Here is a 21,303-nt window from a genome sequence, read left to right on the forward strand (position 1 = left end):
TTTGTCTTAGCTGCTGTTGTACACTGATTCTAATGGGTAATATCAGCTCTCATCACTCTCTCTGCTTTCCTTACAAAAAAAGCTGTTATTTTTAGTCCTCTCTGTCTTTGCATATTTCTGCTGTTACATCAATAGACCGTGAGGGCATAATCAAGCAGCTGCAGCATCAGTAGCTAATAAAAACAGATTGTTAAGCAGACTGTATGCTTATATTTATGCTATTGACTTTGCCAGATCATTAACCACTAGAGTTTCTTTTCACTGCCTTTATATTGGGTCACTTTGGACGTCTTAAAAGATGTTCGAAAATCATTCCAAGTTACTTTACCATATGTCAGTTGGAAAGGAAAAAAGCCAAAGCCTAAGCTCTGTAATGTGGGAATGAAATGAAATTTAAATTCTGTGGTCCTGGGTCATGGCAGTTCCACTAAGTGTTGCTGGTGCTGGTTTTTTAGGACTTATTACAAATTATCTGGCTCTTGGCTGGGATGTCAAGTGGCTGAAAGAGGATGCAGTAAACTGATTTGATGCTGTTGGTCATGTAGCTTTCAGTCGAGCTCACTCAGAGTGCTTCTTTACTCAACTAATGAGAAAAAGACTAATACTCCTGCTGTGTGTCACCTAGTGGGTGTCCTCTGCTGGTTGAAAGGCCACACTGAAACCAAATATTTGAGAGGAGGTAATTGTTGACTGAAACCATAAAAGATTTGACATGTACCAGAGATGTAAGACATGTACTGTACCCTAGACAAATGGAATAGAGTCACATAAAGTAAAGTCTGGTGCCATAATGCAAGTTTCTATTGCTTCGTTTAAGCATCTTTGGAGGAGATGATCTCATAGAGACCACACAGAGCAGCAGGATGCCGTGACCTGCAGATATTGTACTTTGCTCCAGGCCTGGATACTGTTTACATTAGCAGTTGGTGCGGCTGCTGCAACTCATTATTTTCCAGTAAGAACATGTGACAAGAAAAAAAAAATCTGCCCTTCTACATTATATCCTGCATCAGCAGCAGCAACATTGTAAGATATGGATGAGCAGTTAATGAGTGAACACGCTGTATCAGGTGTAACAGGTGACCAACCCTATTTTAATCAATCCAACAGTGTGTGTCCTTCATGTGATATCTATCTATTATATCAATTTTTCTGCATTTACACATGTAACCACGGTGAATGTACTGGGGGCTGAGCCCTTCCAAACATGGGGGACCTACTCTTTGTAATGGACCCAAACATCTCCTGTGTTGACACACACAGAGGAATTAAGCTGCTTCTGTTGCTCTGCTAACGTGCTGCTCACGCTCATGTTTTCTGTGTAGACACAGCGTGACAGAGTTCGTAACAATATCAGCTTATGGACTCAACAAAATGCCAACACATGCCAATTTGATAGAATTAGAAGTAGTCGCAGGACTGGCTTAAAAATACTACACCTACGCTCTAAGTACGTTCTGTACAATTCAATACAATAGTTCAGTAGTTGAGGGAGAAATGACATCATCTATTCTGTTTCTCAGTGTAGATGATAATATTTATATAAAGAATATTGACCCACACAATGAACCATAAACACTTATATATGTACCATTCATTTATCTTTTAATGTGGCTTTTATCACCTTGAATTCACTTACTCCTGTCTCTAATCTTTCTCAATCTCAATAACAAGACAATGAAATTGCATTTTTCCACATTGTTCAACCTTGATTAGTGTCTTTTCACTAAGTCCACCTCACAACACTGAACATGTTGAGTATAACAACAAAGTAAAACACCGGACATGTTTTTCTGTGCACTCCTCGCTGTTTAAATTTCATCCAAACAATCCTATCCAGGCTCTAAACACGTGTGGTTAGACAAGAACCAGCAGTGCAAGATGTGAGAGCCATGAAAACAGCCCATGCAGCAGACAAACAGTAAATCCCGGCTCGCCTCATTACGCCCGCTTTAAGCTATTGATTTTAATGGTCCAACCCTTCGAGATAAACAGTCCTGGAGGATTGGCAGTCTTTTTTATCAGACTTTTTTGCCCTTGCAGCAAACTAGAACAGATAACATAGTGTCCTCACAATGCTCAAGATCCCCTGTCTATCTTCTGAATTCATCTGGTCGCACTGCGCAGATGGACATATGTGTGTTTATAGACAGATAAAGCTGTAAGTCTTATCTCTGGGGCCCTCTGCACTTCCTCATTTTTATGTTCTCTCCCTCAGTTTCTGCTCTTGTCCTCCTTTTGGCTCCTATTTTACTCCTACATCCCAATTAATTCCTCATCACCTCCTGTTATTCTCCTGCAGCTGCTTTGAGCTCATTCAGATCAAACAGGAAACTGAGGGAGCTGTCTAATAACTGAACATTCACTCTTTGTTCCATTTTAAAGAGCTGCCAAAAAAAAAGTTTTTATTTGTCAGTAGTTTCAGTGTAGTAAACGTTTCAGTTTGAAATGATTGAGCTGAATAATGAATCCTCATTCAAGGAGTTTAATTCCTATGTCTAGGATACCTGTACCATTCAGCCACTAGCTCTTTAAATGGAGTCTGGTGTGATTGCAGAATTACAAAGTGCGTGTATGTGTGTGTCATGTTCACTAGGAAGGGACAGCTGTATTACCCATTTTCCCGGTTTTTGCACCTGCCTTAAAGCAAAAAGGGATTGTTTAAAGCTCTCAAACTAATGTTGGTCATTCACCATTAAAGTTTCAACACTGCAATAGTTTGTGGCTACTACACTGTATATTTTTCATTGTCTCTATAAATGTTTTTTAAAGTGCAGCTGAATTTAACATGAGGCTTCGGAAGTCTGAGTTAGACAAATGAAGGTTTCCCTTTCAGTTTGTTGTGGAGCTGCAGTCAAACGATAATAATGCAAACAACATTTGTTTATGCTAAAAGAAAATTCCTTCTTGATTTGGGTCATTTAGATTTGTGAAATCTTATGTTACCTTCAACTTAACCTCCAACCTTTACATTCAAATTGCATAAGACGAGTACATAAAACTTTTTACTACTATGTGCTAAAGGAAAACACTGCACAGCCGGGCAATGTTCAGCACAGAAAGTTGAACATATATTCTCTCTTTGTACAATTTAAAGTTGCAGAATTGTTAAGCAAAATATGACAGTAGGGTGTGTCAATATATACTACAAAAAGTTGGTCAATTACACAGTTTTGGATGTTACACCGGAGCAAGAAAGATTTTGAATTTACTCGACAGAAACAGACCTTCTGTCAGTGATAATTTATAAATCAGTCTGAATAATGTCACTGCCCAACGGCTCCGTTATATGGGTTGCACTCATCATATCATAGATATCTATACATCATTTACATTGGTGTAAACAAGCTTGAATAGTCTGAATGCATATTGTCCATCAATGGTAAACAAATTGCTGTAGGATTATCAGCTGGAGCTACAGCCTCAGATCAAGTCACTGTGAGCAGGCTTTACTTTTAATGCATGTCAACTCTGACCATTAGTGTTGCTTTAAATCCAGCAGAATGTTGCTGGTTAAACTGGTTAAAGAGTTGCTCTTCCCATCCACTTGTTCTCCATATCTGTTTATAGTTCCACTATAAGCGTTGATAGAGCCTTATGCCAGCTCAGGCTACACCTTTGACAGGGCGTCAGTCAGTCACACATCTGTTTAACAAATCATCCGACTGACATGGCTTTACTGACGAGCTGATAGAGAAGATCAGTGTCAGTTTAACACTGAAGGGTGCAGAGTCATATCAGTGCTGTCATTTTTACGCCCTCAGACTCTGCACATTATGAACATTTTTGCAGTAGGTGTTAAAAAAAAAAATTCCTTTGTGCCTTTATTCATTGCATTACTCATCAAAAGCAGTGATATTTGTCAACATTAATGAATGCAGCTCACATAGGCGTTTAGAGAAAATCCCACACACATTAATTTCAGTACCTGCTTCATCTAATTTCTGAAGCAGAAGCATATTTGATCCCATTTTCATATATTTCTGAGCCTTTGCTAACTTCAAGTCAAATCATCAAACAGGGATGCATGAAATAAATAAAGGACTGACGTTAATCTAACATCGACTTTCTCCTCTTTTTGTGTCTTTAGTGCAGTGTCTGGAAATGACCACTAAGCGGAAGTTGATAGGCCGGCTGGTGCCGTGCCGTTGTTTCCGTGGTGAAGAGGAAGTGATATCAGTGTTGGACTACTCCCACTGCAGTCTGCAGCAGGTCCCCAAGGAAATCTTCAGCTTCGAGAGAACTCTGGAGGAGCTCTACCTAGATGCCAACCAGATTGAGGAACTACCCAAGGTAACTCTAAGCTACATGCGATTTCCTACTGTAATGAACACATTTTTCAAAATGTTAATGCTAAACGTTGTCTGTGACCTTTAAAACCTGAGTTAAACCTGCTCGACCACACATTCATACCTGTGAGTTCAGTCCTTATGGGTTGGCTGCTCACTTGGAGCAGTTTGTGGGTTACAGGCCTTTTATTTTTGTCCAATTTCTCTTTTGGCCAGTTGTTAAAAATAACTGTTGTTGTTTCTCTATCTAAAAAGATATTTTGACATTTTAACTCTTGATGTTGACATACAGTATAGCCCCCTCATGCAACACAGCACTTGATCAACCCCAGTGATTACTTGGCCATGTAGCTATGATTTACACCCACAGAAGTTGATGTTGATGGTTTATAAGCTTATTCATTTTTCTTTAGTTGGTAATAGGAGGAATAAATATCAACATTCACCAGTTTGGTGGCACAAACGTGTTGATTCAAATTTGTATTAGTTCATCTCAGGGCCTTAATTTCAGTTTCAGTTTGTTGTGCGGTAAACTGTCAATTTTCACTGTCAAACAAGAAAAAAATAAAATCGAATTAATTACGTGATCTGTTATTAATGAATCAAAATTATTTGCAGATATCAAATGTTGCCTGCTGTTCTTTTCTCTCTTCTCTTTCCACTCACCCCAACCGGTCGAGGCAGATGGCCGCCCACTATGAGCCTCATTCTGCTGGAGATTTCTTCCTCTAAAGGGAGTTTTTCCTCTCCACTGTTGCCTAAAGCTTGCTCAAATGGGATTGTTGGGTTTTCTCTATAATTTTTTGTATAAATATTTTCTGTAAGGTCTTAAACCTTACACTGTAAAGTGCCTTGAGATAACTTCTTTTGTAAATTGGCGCTATACAAATAAAATTGAATTGAATTGAATCAAATGTACTGTAAAACTCTTTCAAAATCTGGATTTTAGCAGATGAGTGACATAGTTAAACATAGCTTTTAGCTCAGACCTCCAGGTTTGTTGCTGAATGCTTTAAGTTGAGGTGATAGATGAGAACCAAGAGTCATCCTGTGACAGATCACCTGACCCCATCCCGCCCTGAGTTCTGATGGTGTTTCGGTACATAATACAGTATGTCCGTTAAACTCATAACTCCTTTCAACAACAGTGTTAATGCACAAACTAGCAACATGATTAATCTGTGTTTAATTCTTTTCTGTGATTAATTAATCAAAATAATGTGTTATTTTACTGAAGTTTCCTGATCATAATAAAGGATCTAAGGATAGAGGGCATCATATATTGTTTATTGATGCAATAATGTAAACTTAAGAAATATAATGAATGATTGTCACTCCTGCAAAGTAATGGTGGTGTCTATCACCACTATTATCACATTATAGACAACACCAAGTGAAGCATGGGATGTGAACACACTATGACGACATCCTAGGACATCAAACAAACAAATAAATAAATTAAAGAAAATAAAAGAAAGTACATATGGGCAATGATACTGGAGGTGAATTCCAAGTGCTGTTTATAACAATAGTGTCTGTCTCATTTTATTGATATCCTGCCCTGGTTTAAATGACAGAGATGTTCAATTGAATTTCTAAATATAGCCTGCTGGAATAGAGACCATATTACAAGGCTGTGGAAGTGGCAGGTCAAACCTCAATTCAACTGACAAAAAAAAATCTTCTCAGCCTTGACAGTGTGTGTGTGTGTGTGTCTGTCTCTATGTGCCAAGATTGTATAAAGGCTATTGAGGTTGCCAGAATGATTGGCCTTAATCTAAGTGAGTTGGAGAGCTGTGTGTTAGTAGTGATTGTGTGTGTTTAAGTATAGTGGTCGGCCCTGAACTGTGGCCACAGAGCAGCCCTGCCCATGTTTAGCTCCGTGTAGCTCTTCGCCCCTTATGCTCTTTTTGATTTTGACAACAGTGAGAGCAAAATGTGACTTTGTAAATTTGAAGAGGCCAGTAAAATGCACAAACCTGATTTATTTCGCACAGTTTAATTGGATGACGATTTTTCTTTAAATGTCTGCTTGAGTTTAATTGAAACACAACTGCAGGTTACAGTAGGTGACTTTGAAACTGTTGGACATCGCGTGTGGGACTGAATGTGTGTAAGCAGTAGTCTTATATTTGTTGTAAAAAAAAAAGTTAAAAATTACACATCACACAGTAAAACAATGGTTGGTGTTTTGTGGGAAGTGAAGCACACAGATATTTTGGTAGATGACATTTGTCATATTTGTAATGGACTGTTTTCACAGCGCTTAGTGCAACTTCTAACTTAAACCACAGACAATACATGGGTGCTAATACAAATTTAAAGGATAAGTGAGGGAACATTGAGAGACAGTGATTATTTTTTCACGACTTCCCTAACTATTTAACCTGTGTAGATGCTATATCCATTCATATATAACACTGAGGATGTAACCTTGTTGACACCATTAGATAGAAATTCTGATTGAGAAGCCCTGTAAAAATTTTTAAAGTGGACCATGACCGAGGTTTTCGTATATAATATTTACTAATCCATCCTAATGAAACCACTGACTATGCTGCTAAGTTAAAGGCGATTCCTGCACTCTTTTCCTTTTTTATGTGTTTTAGTAATGTTATTTGTACATTAGCACACACAGTCTTGCTCTCTCTTATTTTTCCATTAAGGCTGTGTGACTTTACCAAGATGTTTAATATTCCTTGGTTTTCCCTCTCTCCCAGCAACTCTTCAATTGCCAGGCTTTGAAGAAGCTGAGCATGCCCGATAACGACCTATCCAACCTGCCCCCTGCCCTCGCCAGCCTGGTTAACCTCAAGGAGCTGGACATCAGTAAAAACGGTAAAAATCCTTTGTTTTGTATTGAAGATGCTCAGTCAAACTCAAACAAATCGAGAAAAAATAAGTCATCTGCAATGTCTGTCCAAAAATTTTTACAGTGAAGTGTGACAAAGAAAAGCCATTTGAGAGATTGGAATATAAAATATTTGTCACTGTTTCACTTTTTTTTGCCAAATGAGTGAAACAATTAGTCGATTATCTATATAAGTGCATTTTATTATTTGTTTAATTGATTAATTGTCACAGCTCTAAATATATTGTCATATTAAATCACATTTCTCTAACAGGTATTCAGGAGTTTCCAGACAACATAAAATGCTGTAAAGGCCTGTCTGTGGTGGAAGCCAGTGTCAACCCTATCACCAAGTAAGACACTAACACACACCTCACTAATATCACTGCAAAGTTGAACTTGTGTTAGCTTAGTTTGTCTGTTAGGTTAATCACATGTTTAACTCACTGCAGCACCAGCAAAACTCTGGCACGCAGTTAATGAATAATAATAATAATTATTATTATAACATTTTATAATATTACTCATAGAATAATTTTCTGTTGTTTGATGCTTTTGAAATGTATTTAGCTGTTGGAACAGATTTGTCTCTGTCACAATCTGGTGCAAAGAGATGATTACTGGTCTTGTTTTGGTTTTACTTTTACATATTCTGCTTTTACATGTGTTTACAGCACCACAGAGGGTACCGTATAAATACCCACAGACGCTAGAAAACCATACATATTCCTGTGTTCATATTTTGCACGCTCAGCCGTACAGTAGGAGATGTAACTACAACATGTTTCTGCTGTGAAGCTGTTGGAGCATCAGGTGTTATGTTAGTAATTGCTGTTTTCCCATCGACCGTGTACCGTACATGAAACGGAACTGCATGTAACCACAAAGCATACTACAGACAGAAATGCTTCTGTCTGTGTGCAGCAGATGAGTCATCTGCCGGCTAATGGCAGCTAACTGTTTCTAAAGGGGTTGTTATGGGAACATTGTCTGTGCTTTATTCCATATTTTCTTTGTTTCTGTCTCTCTCTCGCTCTTCCAGACTCCCAGATGGTTTTACACAGCTCCTGAATCTCACCCAGCTCTTCTTAAACGATGCCTTCCTGGAGTATCTGCCGGCTAACTTTGGCAGGTAAACTGATGTAATGTGTGCAATCATTAGCCTTTCCTTGCATATGAGGTACGCTAACATGTTGTGACTGTACTGGACAAGTTGTTTATACAAAGCCTTCATCGCTTCTGGTGTGTAATAAACTTAATGAGGAAAATGGTCCTGCACAGGTTGATTGATTGATTTCAGACAAAGTAGGTTTTATGTTGTTCACTGCATCGGAAAAGTCCATCAAAACTAAAACACTGATCAGATTGATGAAGCCAAAACTATTTGGTGAATTAAATGAGGCCTGTTGTCGTTGTCTTCATCTTTTGTCACGTGGCTTTCTGTGAAATTCCTAGTAACATTTGTTGCATTTGAAACTAATACAGTAAATGGATTTTTTTCTGCCTTCTGTTTTTCAGACTCTCCAAACTACGGATCCTGGAGCTGAGAGAAAACCACCTGAAAACCATGCCAAAGTAAGAGAAACCACCATATGTGTCCCTGTGTGTTTGTGCATACAAATGTGTTAGAAAGAATGAGTTTGAATTGTAATCTCTGCGCTCCACAAATGACAGCACACACGCAGATGCTACATGATATTACCAAATGCCTCCTTGCCTTCCCAGGGGTGGAGATTAAAACTATATTTATCCATGACAGGTGTTCTTGAATACTAATGAAGCCTAAATGTTTCCTGTTTCACTATCATATCAGTGAATTAATCCCTGTTTTTCATGCACACAGAGGAACACACTACTACAACTGTACTGAAGATAACTTTATTTTGAAAAGTAACATTGATCTCAGTAACAGTGGTCTGATAAAAGTGCTAATATTACTGCAGTTACTACTTTACAGTATATGTGTATATAAGGATCAAGGATCTAGGTGGTGTATTATCAAATCCACAGCAAAACCTTAACCATCAGAAATTAAGATTTCCCCCTAAGATGAAATGAGATCTATATTTACTAAACATCACCCCAATGACCCACATCTGCTAATATTTAATCTTTCTGGCACTAATGTAATAAACACTTGTTAATCTGCTAGCACACACAGCAGATCTACCCCATACACCCTCTCCATGCAAGGAGATTAGCTAGGATGGGACACTAGTCTCCCACAGTGAAGACACATCCAGGCTCAGTGAAAAATAATATTATATGTGAACACTTTTTCGTAGTTGCTAGAGCACTTGTTGCACCTGTGTGGGCACTAACTGTAAAACTTACAGTCCCGTCTCTGATCGTTGTGCTAAATCTAGTCTCAGAGCCGCGCTGAAGGGCTGACTGCTGGATACAAGCAGCCAAAAAGATTTCTGCTTAATAGTATAATTTGTAATAAAGTAATCTTATTATGAGTAATTGTGGTAATGATGTGTTCTCTCCTCTCAGGTCCATCCACAGACTGACACAGCTGGAGAGGTTGGATTTAGGTAGCAATGAATTCACTGAACTGGTGAGATTGAATTACTGCAGCATAATAAATCATTAATTAGGAAATGACAAAGTAGATATTTATGTTGTAATTGTCAAATTGTAAAAAGTCAAAGCTATGTTATCTGTATGTTATCTGTGAAGAGATAAATGTAGAAAGACATGACAGTGGGAATCCAAAGAAGGAGAGCCGGTTCGGAAACACAGATGCTGTTTCACCTCCTTCACATTCCCATTTCTAGAGCCAGTACAGCACATGGTGAATCCTCTGTAGACCATCTCATTTAGGGATAAGGCACAGGTTCAGCTGGACCCTGAAATGGGGCACAGCGACATGCTGGAGGAAGACAGAACATCAGGTTCAGACAGGAAGTCGGCTATGACAGGAGTAGGTTGGCTGTATGTTCTGCTTCCTGCCAAGAGAGAGTAGGCATTCAGGCAGTGAGTGCCAGTCGCACTTTGCCAACAGTTTTTCTTTCTTTTTCATTCCTGCCAAAGTCTTTTTTTTTATGTTTTTATGATTGATTCATTCATTGATAAGGAGTTAGTATGTGTTGATATGTTTTCCTCTGTTTGCACCTTATAGCCAGAGGCGTTGGAACAAATCCACAACTTAAAGGAGCTGTGGCTGGATAACAACTCTCTGCAGTCAATACCAGGGGTGAGAACAGTGACTCGCTCCACTCCCGACTTTGAAATTTTTCGTCATCTGTCTTTCCTCTGTCATGCAAATGTTTTTGTCTCTCCTCCACCTTGTATCTACAGTCGATAGGGAAGCTTCGTCAGTTGCGGTACTTGGACTTAGCTAAGAATCGCATTGAGACGTTGGACATGGAAATCTCCGGCTGTGAGGCCTTAGAAGACCTGCTGCTATCCTCCAACATGCTGCAGCACCTCCCTGACTCTATAGGTACACACATATATATATGTACAGACAGACGTTACCACTGATTTCTAGAGATGCTAATCTTTAAAAACTGGACATATAAGAATATTTTCCTTTTCAAAAAAGGTTAAATAATTTACTAAAACAGGTGAGTGCTGCAGTTTCTTAGGAAATGTTACCTGAATAACCTGCGCTTTAGATGCACTGAGGAATATTAATGGCAGGATGTTGTAAGTGGAGTGAGTCAAATTAAACCACAGTGTTCAAGGTAATGAAAGAACGTGTCACCCATTGCGCTCACTGATGGAGCTCAATGGAAAAAGGAATGAGCTGTATCAGAATCTGGCAGCACAGACACCATTAGTTCAGGTCATTGTTGGATGTAGTCTTTTCAAAGGATCTGATCACCAACTCTACATTTAAAGCTCACTTTTGTCAGAGCCCAGTGTTTCTTTCTTTGAATAACATTTCACCTTCATGGTTTTGTGCGATGTGATTATGTGTGTATTTGCACGTGGTGTAGGAATGTTGAAGAAGCTGACAACACTGAAGGTGGATGACAACCAGCTGACCTCACTGCCTAACACCATCGGGAGGTAGGAAACTCTCTCTCACACACACACACACAGAAGAAAGAGTAAAGCCATGCAGACCTCTGTTTTATTTTGAAAAGACCTTCAACAGTATCATTTGTCAGTTTCGATTATTTCAGCGGGGAATTTTTTTTTTAAATCTCTGGTGGGTTGTTGTTGTTTTCCTTGTTTATTACTGTTAGTTGCTTTGTTGTTCTGCTGGCTGATTATTGGGGGGTTTGTGTGTTGTGTTTGCTGCGTTGCTGTGGCATTAGTGCGAAGCCCAAGCAAGGGTGAGTAACTTTAGCCTCCTGGATCCAGGGGTGTGTTCAGAGACAGATAGATGTTCAGCTGTGTTGCAGATGCAAACAGACTTCAAAATGTGAGAAACAATTTATTAATTTATCTAAATTACATTCCAACATGCATACATTCAAGACCTAAATAATAAATTTTGGTTCGTGTTCACCTTCCAAACACTTTTTTTCAATATTTGGATATAATATTTAATTGGAATCAACATCTTTCATTTAAAATGCGCTGAACCAGCCCTGCTAAAACCTACAGGCGGAAATGATTGCATGTAAAAAGATTACAGTAATGTCATTACAATTATTGTTATTATAATCCATCACAGTCCAGATTTAATCAAAGAAATCAAATTAGTTGCTTTTGAAAAAAAAGATGAACATTTGTTGCATTTAAAAGTAGTCACTGAGTCTTTCTGTCGTGTGTGTGGACTTTCAGTCGCTAATAAACAACAAAAGCAAAATCAAAACAGAAGCAAAAACAGAAATCAGTTTTGTAACATTAATTCTTCTCATATTTGCAGAAAGCTTTAGCAATCATTTGGAGTATGTTACACACAATCCAAATCTGTTAATCTGTGATGGATTTGACATTAAAACAACTTTACAGATTCTGATTGACATTGTATTTAGCATCAATATGAAGTTAAACTCATTTGTACCTGAACACTGCAGAAACATTTTGTCTTCCTGAACAAATCCCAGGTTTTAGCTTCAATAAGTAGAACTATAGAGTCATTATTTCCTTTCTGATAAGATGATCCTTTTCTTACCCCTCTTTCTCTGTGTAGGATAATTCTATAAGTTGATTTTAGACGATAGAAAATATATGCAAATTATATGTACACATTCAGAATTTGTGTCCACATTTTCAATCAAAACTGCATTTTATTGACAGATTCTACATAGAGTTAAATCAGTAGATAAGTTAATGTATTCTCTTTAAGGCCACCGCTGTATTATAACTATGTAGAAGCCACCATATAGATACACCAGGTGCAGTAGCTCTAGAGGCTGATTTGTGGAAAGCTTCTCCATATTTAAACAGCATACTGTACATCAGTTATCTATATCTGTTGGATTTTGTTGCTGTTTTTGCAGCAGAGATCGTTATCCTGCTCGCTCAGGGGTCGGCAACTTTTACTATCTGAAGAACATCTTTGGTCAGAAATAAAAAAAAAAAGAAATGTCTGCAGCCACAAAAAACATTTAAGCCTTCCTTGCGTGTACCACATTCAAACACTTTATGTGCTGCTTCTTCTACAAAAAGACATCAGCATTTATTAGTTCATTAGATTTTGTTTTAAGCGCTCTGTCTAGGTGCCCCGTGGATGTCAAGAGACAGGGTAATGCTCTCCTGCCCAGTTTAACCACTGGTCATATCCACCATGAAGTGCAAATTCTGCAGCCAGTCAGGATTTTCCAGTCTGTACAGGTCTGGTCTTTGCAGAAAGGATTTCACATTTATGTTCTACACAGGAGGCAAACCGTTACAGGACCTCCCCTGCAGATAGCTACTGGAGCAACGCTCAGAACTGTCTGTGGTTTAAGGGTTTGCCTTTATCTTGTTCACCATTTTTAGTAGACAAATTGTTAAATACTTTTATTTATTCTCATATTTTTGACAAAGCCAGGGAGTTACAAGAGAGTGGCTACAGAGCCACACGTGGCTTTGGAGCCGCAGGTTGCCGACCCCTGTGACTGCCTGTGAGTTCACTCGTGTGTAAAGCTGTATTGTTGTCCATTTAAGTGAAAGTCTCAACCAGAAGGGACTTCAAATTACTGTGCAAACAGGGGGCACGTTTCTTGCTGATTAGCTGTAGCACCTGATGAAAACCCACACAAAAACATGTATGCTTCACACAGAAAGAACTTTTCAATCTAGAAACTTACACCTAAAAATGACTAATCACTGAACCACTGTGCTTCCTTGCAACACCTGCCATTGAATGTAAGATTATGGAGGTGGTTGGCAGATGGCAGCCAAGTAATCTTAGGATGGCTGTTAAAAAATATATTTGACACATTCAACTCCAGCAATATATTTTTGTAGAGGAAGAAGGAGTACAAATACGAACAAGGCTGACAAGAAATAATGAATTAGGGAAAATGTAACCTTGTCTAATATATTAATGATTAATATAGAAATCTCCTGCTCTTCTCTTCTCCTCTCCTCACCTCACCTCTCTCCTGTCAGCCCGTATGGTGGGCCAGATGGCCCAGGCAATTGGGAATAATAATAGCAGACTAATGCAATGTTCACAGTGACAGTATATTCATGTAAAATTGTTGTCTCATTAACATTAGCCTGCTGTTAGCGTGCTGCTAGGCCACTGATGGCAGTAAAGGAGGGGTCAGGGTGTCCTGTAGAGGGCCTGCCATGGATGTTACTGTGGTTTTTGCTTGAGTGGAGTGGAGAAGTTGAGATTAAAGTCGAAGAAGTTCAGGTATCAAAGTAGAGTTGGTAAAAAAATCATCAAATGAAACTAAATTGTGATTGACTGGTTAACTTTTATCAACTGATTCTTCAAAAAGTTGATCTTTTACTTCTCTCAACACTCTCTACTTCTAATTTGTTGCTATAAAAATATGTTTCTTGTCATCATAACATTTAAAGGATAAGGCTGACATCATTGTGTATTTGTATTTTTGTCAGAAATTCCCATAAAAAGACTAAACTTAACAGTGTGACACCCCTACCTTGTTCCATTCATTGCTCAACAACAGTTTTTACTGAAACAGCTGAGAATAGTAGTTTTTGTTGCCTTGGTCTTGGTTGGTGATTATTCTCAGCTGCAGATAAATGCACGTTCTGTGCACTAATGAGCATTTTACAGGAGCAAGACAGTGGGTGTGGGATTGACTAAAAACAAACTACAGAGCCTGTGTTCACTGAAAGAACATGTCACGTGCGGCTCATTGGTGGGAAGTGTCACCCTCATCCTTTAAAACTTGTTTTAAATAATAAAAAATCACAGCAGAGATTTTTTTCAACCCGGAGAATGATTTACTGTATGTTATTTTGTTCTTTATATCTTCCTTTCTGCCTCTGTTCCTATCACTCAGTCTGTCTTTTTTGGAGGAGTTGGACTGTAGTTGTAATGAGTTGGAGTCATTGCCTCCCACCATCGGCTATCTGCACAGCCTGAGGACCTTTGCTGCTGACGAGAACTTCCTCACAGAGCTGCCCCGCGAGGTAGGGAGATCAATACATGACAAACACTCGCATATCCTGACTGCAGTGCGAAAAATAAGACCTGATAAGACTTTGATTATTAACTATGTTCTGTCTATATTGTTCATCTTGTTGTATTTGCTGCTGTGATCACATATCACATATCATTATCAGCAGTTTTCGTGTCTTAGTCTTGCTAGAAGATGAATTTGCTCATTACACAACTTGAATGATGTGATTAGAAAATGAATTGCCAACAATTCAGACTTGAAACATTTGCTTGTTTGGATTTTAAATCTGCAGTTTGGGCTGTCCCCCTTCAGATGTATGTTATTATAATGGCCATTTGTCTGAATCAAGTGACATTTTATAGACTAAACAATTGGGGACATCATTAGTTCTTGGGTTAATATTCTTCATGTGATGTAGCTTGTTTGAAGATTTCTCTCATGCAGCAGATCTTGGTCAGCACCACACTTAAGCATAAATGTTTTCTGATGGATTGTGTGTTTCAGATCGGTAACTGTAAGAACGTCACGGTAATGTCACTGCGGTCCAACAAACTGGAGTTTCTTCCTGACGAGATCGGACAGATGACCAAACTGCGAGTCCTTAACCTCAGCGATAACAGGTATAAACACACAATCATGCAGACAACACTTTGTCAATGGCCTGTTAGCTGCTCTCACGGCCTGCGGTTACCATGGGAATGGGTGAGTGCGTTGCCGTGGTTACATGCTCTGCAGGCTGTACAGTGCGTGGGAAGAAGAAACATCTCTCGTCTCTCTCTCACCCCTCCATTTTTCATCCTCTCTCTCTCTCTCTCAGGTTAAAGAATCTACCGTTTACCTTCACCAAGCTGAAGGACCTGGCAGCTTTGTGGCTTTCTGACAATCAGGTATCTCTCTCGCCTCCTACACTCTTTCCCAGAAACAGTGCGATGCAGCACATGCACACAAAGCCATCAATATATTTATCAGATAATATTTCACAAATCTCCTTCCATTGCCTTTACGCACATCCTCCCTTAATTTTGTATTTAAACTGCTTTAAGGTGCTATTACCGCTCTAATTTTATATAAAAAGAAGATTTCATTCACAAATTTCCCCTGGGATTAATACAGTTCTTGGAATCTTGGCTCAATTTGTAGAATTTTTTTAACTCAGTTAGAGGCCTGATAGGTAAAACAATTTCATGCTACTTTATGATGCTGTGGTATAGATCCAATGTGTATTTACTGCTGTGTCCATCACATAATATCATTCTCTTGTAAGAACACCAGCACACTCCAAAGTTTATTCACTTGCTTGTGAAAGTCAAAGCAACACTAGATCCTTGTTGACCTGCTGAAGAAGAAAGCACATTTAAAATTCAAATGCAATTTGTTTAATAGCAGTTCCGGCTCAGATTTACATATAAAATGAGGACATCCTTTATTAAAATTCAAACCCATATTCAGTCTTGTCATATGCACTTACATGAACCCTAATTGGCACTTTGACACCTTGAAACTTATAAAAAATATATAAAAAAGGAAATTCATAGAATTGGATGGTTTGTGTGTGCAAAGTGAACTTTCTCTTAAATAATACACTTTACATAGTTTTCTATTCATTTCACATTACCATTTAAAATAAATAGACCTGGTATATTCAACATGCAACTTAAAAAAACATTTGGCAATTAACTATCTCAATGTTCACATAGAAAATTATAAATCTATATCCCCTCTTTGTAATTAATTTCCCTTTTGGCTAAATGGATTTGCCAATAAGTGATTTACAGTAGCACTAGGTGAGGTTTACTGTAGCAGGTATAGCCAGCTATACAGTAATTATTTGTGGATGTTCGGTATGAATGGCTCAGCTTCAAGGAGAACGTCCATCACTCCACGAATCATTTTCCACATAGAGTCGTGGTGTGTTAAAGCATGCAGGGATGTTTTTTTTTTTTTTATGAAGAACAGCAGCTACTTCTGTTGTACCATGAGTTGCCTATAGTAGAGTCATAAATAGAGATTCTACCTGCGCCAATGATTCCTTTAAGCATGTAGCTGTTACTCTGGGCTACTCTTTTACCAAACTGAGCATTCATTGTGCCTTTGGAGTCATCTTAGCTGGGCGCCCACTTGTAGAGAGAGCAGCTACAGCTCTCAGTCGTTTCCATTTATAGACAGCTTGTGCTGCCCACAGAAGTATCAAATGTGCTACTTCTGGCTTCTTAAAAGTAAAATTGAAAAGTTTTGTTGTTTTTTTCCCTTTTATTCATTCCTGTATTTTCTATATATTTGTGTTTGTGAGGCTGATGAATGTCTAATGTCTTGTGACATTACCTTTTAAACGTGCTTTTATCTTTTGCAAGGCATGGTCCACATCAGCAGCTGACTGCAAACTCAAAATGTTTGAGTCATTTTTCCTGAGTCAAAGTAGCTCTAACGTTTAGCTTTGATCTGGTCTCATCAATTGGAGGTTTAAGTTAAAGCCACATTGACTGACTTCAATTAGCCTTTGCCTATGTCATTAACACACTTTTCTAATCTGTGCTGTCAGTGTTGACTGATATGTTTAGTATGAAGTATATTGATCTGAGCGTTTTCTGACACATGTGTAGACATAATGCAGATAAAGGGTCAATTTACTTTAATAATGAATGAATGTAATCGATGAAAACATTGTAGGAATACTAAACGTGTGTCTTTGTTTGCAGTCCAAGGCTCTGATTCCACTGCAGACTGAAGCCCACCCAGAAACCAAACAGAAAGTTTTGACCAACTACATGTTTCCTCAGCAACCGCGACATGATGAGGGTACAAACTGTGTGTGTGTGTGTGTGTCTGTGTGTGTGTGTCTGTGTGTAAATAAGGTCACTAAATGTTTTGTATTTGTGTTATTACACTTATTACAATATTAGCTTTTTTACATTGTGTCATATAAGATAACACGTTATGTCTGTGTGTGTGTGTGGATGATTCAACCCTGTCCTTTATGTTTTGTCTATGTGTGGGTTCAGATTACCAATCGGACAGCGACAGCTTTAATCCTACTCTGTGGGAGGAGCAGAGACAGCAGAGGATGACTGTGGCCTTTGACTTTGAGGACAAGAAAGAAGAGGAGGATAACTCTGGGAAGGTCAAGGTCAGCCCTATCTAGTATCTGTCTGTCTGTCTTTAGAATTATGGAGTTATGAGAGAGAGATTTGCAGTCATAGCATCATATGAGATTAGATTCAACAGTATTATAGCAACTCAGCAAATGTGAATCAATTTAGCTTCATATTCTGAAACTGTTTGAATGAACTGGAAAACTTTGTGTCTGTTTATTCATGATAAAATGTTCTAAAAATGCTCAAATATTAAAAAAAAGCTGTAACATCTGGAGATGGTCAACACATTTATTTGTTATATTCCTTTAAAGTTCTTACTTGGTGTGTGCCTCTTTTGGTCTACACTACACTTATGAAGTTATTTCCATCTTCATATGTAGGTGGAAATTAATCTAAAACGATACCCAACACCTTACCCTGAAGACCTGAAGAACATGGTCAAGTCAGTGCAAAGCCTTGTGGGTAAAAGCGTGCACACCGGACATGGGCACCAGCACCAGCTGAGCACAGGCACCGCCACCTCGGCAGGAACCAACATGGAACACACACACCTCAGCAAAGAACAGTACGAACCACCATGGCCGCTGCCTCCAAAAGAGGTAGGATACGAAAAAATACACAAACAAAATCAATAAATAAAAATACACAAGATAACAAGCAGACATTATGAGGTAGCGCTGTAAGGACTGCAGGACTCAGGTGCCGGATCAACTCCCGGCTCCTTGAGGCCACATTTAAAGATGTTCTTGGACAAGACAGTGAAACGCCACAGTAGCTCCATCATCTATGTTTCCCCATAGGGATCAATAAAGTATATCATTATTATTATTATTATTATTATTATGTACTTTTGCTTTCATTTGTCTGCTCATTTGATGCAAGTGTCAATACGTGATTTAAAACTGACTATTTAATTATTTACTTTCTAGGTGACAGACAGAGAGATGCAGGACTTCTCTCAGAGTCAGCTAATGGATCAGGGATCAATGCACAACTCTGGCATCGACATTCCCAAGAGGAAGGACAAAGAGGATCTGACAGAGAGCTCTGAGGTTCGTCACATAGTGCACTGTGCACACACAGGCGAAATACACAGTCAGTATTTTCAAACAGGACTGTGGCCACAAATATAAGCTTGTTGCAAAGCAGCTACACAACTTGTTTTATGCTGTCAAGGATCAATGAACTTCACATATGCAGAAATACAGAGTATGGTTAAATGGAGGAGTGCATACTCAGTTTCTGAGAAAGAAGAAACATATAGGAGGTTTAAATAATAAAAGTAAGAAGGATGAAGAATGATTAATTATAGATAGTATGCCAGATATTGAAGATATTTTCCTTTTCAGAGTAATTTAGTTATTACATTAATAAAGAAAGGAAGGGCCTTGAATCTTTAACTAGGTGATTGTGATTATTGTCACCGTCAGCTTGGTCCTTAGAATAACCCAGCTGTCGACATCTTACTGTCCTTTAGCCACCTAATGTAAACTGTGTTCATCTTTCCCCAGGACTCAATGGGCGGCTCCCCCAATGACATCCGTATTTCTGACATGAGGCCCACCCTGGTGGAGCCACCGATGTACAAACCAAAGGTGGTGCTGCTGGGCAAGGACAAGAAAGGTATAGTACTAAACATGTACGGCTACATAGAAACAAACAGAGACACAAAGAGGCTCACACTCACTCATTTACATACATGACTGCACACATAATGTACCACAGTAATTTAATGTGGTCTAAGTGCTGTGGGGCATGTTGTAATTTGGACCATTAATTAGTCATGGTGGCAAGCAAATTATTTCAGCACATAACAAGGAGAGGTGGGGAATGCTATAAACCTCCCTAATAAATCTAGACGTGTTCAGTTCAGTTTCCCTTATATTGGACCACAATGGCCAGTTTCATCAAAGGCAAACAGTAAATTTTAGGTGATGAGCAAAATGCTAATTTTACTGTTCTATCAACAGACTGTTTCTAGTATTTGTGCTAAAATGTGAAATAGACCTTTATTATGCTGTCCACTAGATATCAACACACTAAAACATGAGAAAACACATGCAAATAGATTGATGATGCTTTGTTTCCGGGTCTCCCTTCTTAAAGATGCTCTTGATTTCAGTAGCACTGATGGTTAAAGGAAATAAAAATAAATAGCTCTGTTATTGTCTTAAAATTTGCAACCCACTCTTTTAAAAATTATGTACCTATTCAACTGTGGGCAACGCTAAAACAACTGGTACAACATTATCAAATATATTCACATCATAATATGGCCAGGTTGATTTGTTGCAGAGATGACATTTCAATATAAAATCTATTAGATGCTGAGTGTCTGGAATGAAATAGCAGTTTTTTGTCATCAAAAGAGAAATTAGCCGTGGCCACATAGATCCTGTTGTACCTGAACTTATCCTTAGTTCACTATTAAGAAAAGCGCCACCTCTTGAGATTGTGATAAACATCTGAGGGAAGAAATAGAATCCACAGGAATAAAATACAGAGATGCTTTTGGCACTTGTAAAAGAGGTTATCAGAAAGAAGAGGACGTGACATTTTGACTGAACAGAACTGCCCGTCTGTCTTTGTTTCTCTGTGTCTAGAGTCCACAGACGAGGAGGTGGATAAGCTCCACTGTATGAACCACAGCGGCTCCTCGGCCACCTACTCTGACTACTCCCCATCACAGGGCTCCTCGGGCTCCTCAAATCCACCCGCCAACACACACTCACACACACACTCTCACTCTCACACACACCCACATGCTCCTGCTCTGCCGGTTCCCAGCAAGGACCAGGTCCCTCAGACACATTGGACCAACAGGTATACACACACACCTGCTTCTTGTTGAGTTTCATTACTGCTCCTCCCTCTGACTATCCATCACCTCCTCTTATCTTTCAGTTCCAACCTTCCATCTATCTATTTGCTCCATCCATCCTCTTCTTCCTCCATCTCTCAGTGTCTATCTCATCTGTCTGCCAGCTCAGTCAAGGTCAAAGACTCATTACGATGCTGCAGACTTATGTACCAGATTCTCTTTCAGCTCTCTTCTCTTCTGTTTCAAAGCTGTCCAGTCCAGGCTCCTGTAACAGAACTATCTGCATTATCAAGCACGGATACATACAAATAAGCAAATACTTGCTCCTTGTACTGGAATTATACCCTGATTGCAATGCACTCATGATAAAGTTTGACAGCTTTGCCATAACAAGTTGTGTGGAAATTATATCACAGTCTGCGTTTTAATCAGTTATAAACAACGACAAACATCTCTGCTCAGATAGCCTGCTATATTTATAGCTTTTTCAGTACAGGCCTCAATGGTACAGAGGCCTGCAGCTTAACTACATATATTTGAATTTTAAAAATAAACTCATAACAATATATTGACCATAATTAGTTTTGTCAGTCATGTTACATAAATATACCTATTTGATAATCACATACTGTTTTTTGTGCTGTCATATAGAAAATTCATTATCCATGTATCCAACATTAGTTTCTTCTTCTTTACAGCCTTGAAAATTGAGACAGTTACTGTCATCTTAAAAGAACAAAATGAAAAGATGTTAAAAATT

At 38.7% G+C, this 21,303-nt stretch overlaps 1 protein-coding gene across 6 annotated transcripts in view; it reads left to right on the plus strand.

Annotated features, from left to right (window-relative positions):
* Positions 1-21,303, plus strand: part of lrrc7 (leucine rich repeat containing 7) — a 90,920-nt gene that overhangs the window by 51,566 nt on the left and 18,051 nt on the right. For 5 of the 6 annotated variants that reach the window (XM_026344759.1, XM_026344757.1, XM_026344760.1 and 2 more), the window contains 18 exons: positions 4,091-4,293; positions 7,010-7,127; positions 7,415-7,493; positions 8,183-8,272; positions 8,659-8,715; positions 9,637-9,700; positions 10,265-10,339; positions 10,444-10,588; positions 11,088-11,160; positions 14,511-14,640; positions 15,135-15,250; positions 15,448-15,517; positions 17,327-17,426; positions 17,630-17,754; positions 18,103-18,321; positions 18,652-18,774; positions 19,234-19,345; positions 20,326-20,545. In XM_026344759.1, the coding sequence (XP_026200544.1) occupies positions 4,105-4,293; positions 7,010-7,127; positions 7,415-7,493; positions 8,183-8,272; positions 8,659-8,715; positions 9,637-9,700; positions 10,265-10,339; positions 10,444-10,588; positions 11,088-11,160; positions 14,511-14,640; positions 15,135-15,250; positions 15,448-15,517; positions 17,327-17,426; positions 17,630-17,754; positions 18,103-18,321; positions 18,652-18,774; positions 19,234-19,345; positions 20,326-20,545 (2,105 nt within the window). In that variant the 5' untranslated portion in view covers positions 4,091-4,104. The remainder of the gene's footprint in view (positions 1-4,090; positions 4,294-7,009; positions 7,128-7,414; positions 7,494-8,182; positions 8,273-8,658; positions 8,716-9,636; positions 9,701-10,264; positions 10,340-10,443; positions 10,589-11,087; positions 11,161-14,510; positions 14,641-15,134; positions 15,251-15,447; positions 15,518-17,326; positions 17,427-17,629; positions 17,755-18,102; positions 18,322-18,651; positions 18,775-19,233; positions 19,346-20,325; positions 20,546-21,303) is intronic. The other variant, XM_026344758.1, reaches the window with a different exon arrangement.

Source organism: Anabas testudineus, chromosome 4, assembly GCF_900324465.2.
Source record: "Anabas testudineus chromosome 4, fAnaTes1.2, whole genome shotgun sequence".
In the NCBI taxonomy this organism is placed as follows: Eukaryota; Metazoa; Chordata; class Actinopteri; order Anabantiformes; family Anabantidae; genus Anabas; species Anabas testudineus.